Raw genomic sequence first — 4,710 nt, forward strand, 5'->3', positions numbered from 1 at the left:
ATCTCCTGACCTCATGATCCACCCACCTCGGCCTCCCAAAGTGCTGGGATTACAGGCGTGAGCCACCGCGCCTGGCCTTTTTTAAAATCTTATTACCATATTACAGCTAGAACAAAATGCTGCTAAATTAACAATGATCACACAAAGTATATGATTTCTTTTTTTTTTTGAAACAGAGTCTCACTCTGTCACCCAGGCTGGAGTGCAGTGGCGCCATCTCGGCTCACTGCAAGCTCCGCCTCCCGGGTTTATTTATGCCATTCTCCTGCCTCAGCCTCCCGAGTAGCTGGGATTACAGGCGCCCGCCACCACACCCAGCTAATTTTTTGTATTTTTTTTTAAATAGAGACGGGGTTTCACCATGTTAGCCAGAATGGTCTCGATCTCCTGACCTCATGATCCATCCACCTCGGCGTCCCAAAGTGCTGGGATTACAGGCGTGCGCCACCTCACCCAGCCAAAGTATACGATTTCTGAGCGCTGTAAGTGTAAGCAGAAATTAACACCAGCTGGCTGTTAAATGCTAACTTTAGTCATTTAAAGGAAATTGCAAGGCAGAATCCCAATCCAGTTTCTTACCTAGTGATGGTCTCAGGCTGTAGACTGCTCTCTACCATCCTAGAAGTACGAAAAAATAATAATAATTTCCCTGTTGGAAGTGAGCTTGAACTCCATAAAGGAGTTACCTGCCTTCCGTCATCATGGAAGCAGGAAAACTTGCCTTCCTTTTGGGAGCAAGTAAAACTCCAAAAAAAAAAAAAAGTTGTACAGCAAAATAAACTTTAGATCTCAACCAAATTTTGAGAGCTCAAGGATTCTCTGGAGGGGGTGCTCCCAGACTTCAGCAAATCGTCCTGTTGGTTTGAGCCATAAAGTTAGCTCATGCTGGTACCTAGCATAGATAGGCAATTAGTCAAAGGTCAGGGACATCTCCACTCAGAATCCATCCATAGCTACCAAATGTGAACCCAGAAAATCTGAGACAGCTCTCAGTTAATTTAGAAAGTTTATTTTGCTGAGGTTGAGGATGCATCCGAGACACAGCCTCAGGAAGTCCTGACGACACGTGCCCAAGGTGGTCCGGGCATGGCTTGGTTTTATACATTTTAGGGACATATGAGACATCTATCAATACGTAAGAAGTACATTAGCCAGGTGTTGTGGCTCATGCCTGTAATCCCAGCACTTTGGGAGGCTGAGGCGGGCAGATCACAAGGTCAGGAGTTCAAGGCCAGCTTGGCCAATATGGTAAAACCCTGTCTCTACAAGAAATACAAAAATTAGCTGGATGTGGTGGCATGCACCTGTAGTCTCAGCTACTCTGGAGGCTGAGGCAGGAGAATCTCTTGAACCGAGGAGGCAGAGGTTGCAGTGAGCCAAGATCACACCACTGCACTCCAGCCTGGTTGCAGAGCGAGACTATGTCTCAGAAAAACAAAAAAGAAGTACATAAGCTCTCTCCAGAGAGGTGGAGACAGCTCAAAGCAAGGCCACCCACTGGGGGCTTCCAGGTCACAGGCAGGTGAGAGATAGATGGTTGCATTCTTTGGAGTTTCTGGTAAGTCTTTCCAAAAGAGGCAATGAAGGCAATCATAATATGCATCTATGTCTGTAAGCAAAAGGATGACTTGAATAGAATGGAAGGCAGATTTGCTCTGAGCGGTTCCCAGCTTGAAGGGGCCCAAGATATTTCCCTTTCACACATGGAACAAGTGAAACTACAAATGAATGAACAAGCATGTGCTCACTGACAGCTCATACACATGGTCACACAAACACAGGGTCTCATGCTCACAAGACAGCAGGGCTCACACACACCCAGTCCCAGGCACTGGGTTCCACACTCACACCTACTTGCCACTGAAATTTGTGCAGAGGCTCAGATGGTCACTAAACAGGGCTTCACAAAGACAGTCACTGACCCAGCACATATACAAAGGGTGATGACACAGCCCTGACTTCATGAACATAGTGCCTTTCAGAAACAGGTCCCTACAACAGGGATGACTTATCCACTAAGCACAATAGACCCAAGGCCTAGGGCCACAGTAATTTCAGGGGCCCACAAAAATGTTTTTTTAATCAGAAGAATAATATAAATATAAATATATTAATAATTAATATATAATAGTGTAACCCAGACATGACCTCCTGGGCTCAAGCAATCCTCCTGCCTCAGTGTCCCAAGTAGCTGGGACTACAGGTACACACCACCACGTCCAGCTAATTTTAAATTTTTTTGTAGAGATGGGATCTTGCTACGTTGCCTAGGCTGGTCTCGAACTCCTGGGCCCAAGCAATTCTCCCACCTCAGCCTCCCAAAGTGCTAAGATTATAGCCATATCTCTCTATATATATAGGTATATATTTTGTTGTTGTTGTTGTTGTTGCTAGACAGAGTCGCTCTCTGTCACCCAGGCTGGAATACAGTAGCACAGTGGCACGGTCTTGGCTCACTGCAACCTCTGCCTCCCAGGTTCAAGCGATTCCCCTGCCTCAGCCTCCCAAGTAGCTGGGATTACAGGCGCCTGCCACCACGCCCGGCTAATTTTTTGTATTTTTAGTAGAGGCGGGGTTTCACCGTGTTAGCCAGGATGGTCTCAATCTCCTGACCTCGTGAGTGATCCGCCAACTCGGTCTCCCAAAGTGCTCAGATTATAGGCGTGAGCCACCACGCCCGGCAGGCCTGGCCATATTTTTAAATATTTTTTTTAAGGAGGCAAAAGGATCCATGAAGGTAAAGTGCCTACGGCCCATCAATGTCAGATGTAAGAACACTCCCTGAGCACAAGACATGGAGGAACCCAGTCTCCAGTGTCACAAACAGGCCTGCCCAGCAGGGTCTGCCCCCGCCCACCCCCTGCAGCCCCGGTAACATCACAACGCCCTGCCCTAGTGCTGACAGCGTGGGAGGGGCCACTGCTGGCCCAGCCCCACCCCCAACCAATATCCCTTTGCCAGGGATTACAGAGGTAGCCCTGATGCCTGGCCTGGCCTGGCTTCCCAATCCAAGGCCCGCCCCTTGGCCCGCCCCGGCCTGGGCGGGGTGACCCCCTACAAAAGCTCAGAATTTCCAGCAGCCGCTCCTTCCTCCAGGAGTCACTGGTGCTGCTGGGGTAGAATCTAGCCAGGCCCTGCTTAGGCCCCCATCCTGGGGTCAGGAAATTTGGAGGATGAGGCCCTTCAGCCCCAAGGTCAGCAGGGACGAGCGGGCAGACTGGCGGGTGTACAGGAGGGCTGGGTTGACCTGTCCTTGGTCACTGAGGCCATTGGATCTTCCTCCAATGGCTGCCAGGATTTCTGGTGGAAGAGACAGGAAGGACCGCTTGGTGGGGTCAGCCTGGGGGCTGAGGGCCTGGCTGTCAGCCACTCTTCCCAGAACAGATGTCATGGCCTCAGTGGCTCATGGGGAAGCAGGGGTAGGCGAGCTTAGGCTAGAGCAAGTCCTGTGGGAGATGGCAGAGGCCTGGTCAGAGAGGCAACTCGGATGTGCCCTCCAGTGGCCATACTCGCCTCCATGCGTCTCCTCTGCCCTCCCGGAGCCCTGCAGGTCAATGTTTAACAGAAACCAGAGCAGCGGTGGATTAATGTGCAAGGGCTCAGCCCCCTAGCCCTGAGCAGTGGGGGATGAGAGACTTTGCAACCTGTTCTCAGCTCTGCCTCCCCTGGCCAGGTTGTCCTCGACCACTCCCGTGCCATGGCAGCCCACCTGCTTCCCATCTGCACCCTCTTCCTGACCTTACTTGATATGGCCCAAGGCTCTAGGGGCCCCTTGCTACCCAACCGGCCCTTCGCCACCGTCTGGAATGCAAACACCCAGTGGTGCTTGGAGAGGCACAGCGTGGACGTGGATGTCAGTATCTTCGATGTGGTAGCCAACCCAGGGCAGACCTTCCGTGGCCCTGACATGACAATTTTCTATAGCTCTCAGCTGGGCACCTATCCCTACTACACGCCCACTGGGGAGCCTGTGTTTGGTGGTCTGCCCCAGAATGCCAGCCTGATTGCCCACCTGGCCCGCACATTCCAGGACATCCTGGCTGCCATACCTGCTCCTGACTTCTCAGGGCTGGCAGTCATCGACTGGGAGGCATGGCGCCCACGCTGGGCCTTCAACTGGGACACCAAGGACATTTACCGGCAGCGCTCACGGGCTCTGGTACAGGCACAGCACCCTGATTGGCCAGTTACTCAGGTGGAGGCAGTAGCCCAGGACCAGTTCCAGGGAGCTGCACGGGCCTGGATGGCAGGCACCCTCCAGCTGGGGCGGGCACTGCGTCCTCGTGGCCTCTGGGGCTTCTATGGCTTCCCTGACTGCTACAACTATGACTTTCTAAGCCCTAACTACACCGGCCAGTGCCCATCAGGCATCCGTGCCCAAAATGACCAGCTAGGGTGGCTGTGGGGCCAGAGTCGTGCCCTCTACCCCAGCATCTACATGCCCGCAGTGCTGGAGGGCACAGGGAAGTCACAGATGTATGTGCAGCACCGTGTGGCTGAGGCATTCCGTGTGGCTGTGGCTGCTGGTGACCCCAATCTGCCAGTGCTGCCCTATGTCCAGATCTTCTATGACATGACAAACCACTTTCTGCCCCTGGTAAGTCTTCTGTAACCTGCCCACCTTGTCAACCTGCCTTGTCAGATATTAGGTCCAGCCTTGGGGTACTTTAGCCTTGGGACATTTTCTTTTTTTCTTTTTTTTTTTTTTTT

The 4,710-nt window shown here is 52.1% G+C and overlaps 1 protein-coding gene across 5 annotated transcripts in view; it reads left to right on the top strand.

Annotated features, from left to right (window-relative positions):
* The window catches only part of HYAL1 (hyaluronoglucosaminidase 1), a 13,822-nt gene that overhangs the window by 7,069 nt on the left and 2,043 nt on the right, over window positions 1-4,710 (top strand). For 2 of the 5 annotated variants that reach the window (XM_011993263.1, XM_011993265.1), the window contains exons 1-2: window positions 3,065-3,194; window positions 3,674-4,597. In XM_011993263.1, the coding sequence (XP_011848653.1) occupies window positions 3,174-3,194; window positions 3,674-4,597 (945 nt within the window). In that variant the 5' untranslated portion in view covers window positions 3,065-3,173. Of the gene's footprint in view, window positions 1-2,716; window positions 2,872-3,058; window positions 3,195-3,673; window positions 4,598-4,710 lie in introns of those variants that run through there. The other 3 variants (XM_011993264.1, XM_011993267.1, XM_011993266.1) reach the window with 3 other exon arrangements.

The sequence above is a fragment of the Mandrillus leucophaeus genome, unplaced genomic scaffold, assembly GCF_000951045.1.
Source record: "Mandrillus leucophaeus isolate KB7577 unplaced genomic scaffold, Mleu.le_1.0 Scaffold429, whole genome shotgun sequence".
Lineage (NCBI taxonomy): Eukaryota > Metazoa > Chordata > Mammalia > Primates > Cercopithecidae > Mandrillus > Mandrillus leucophaeus.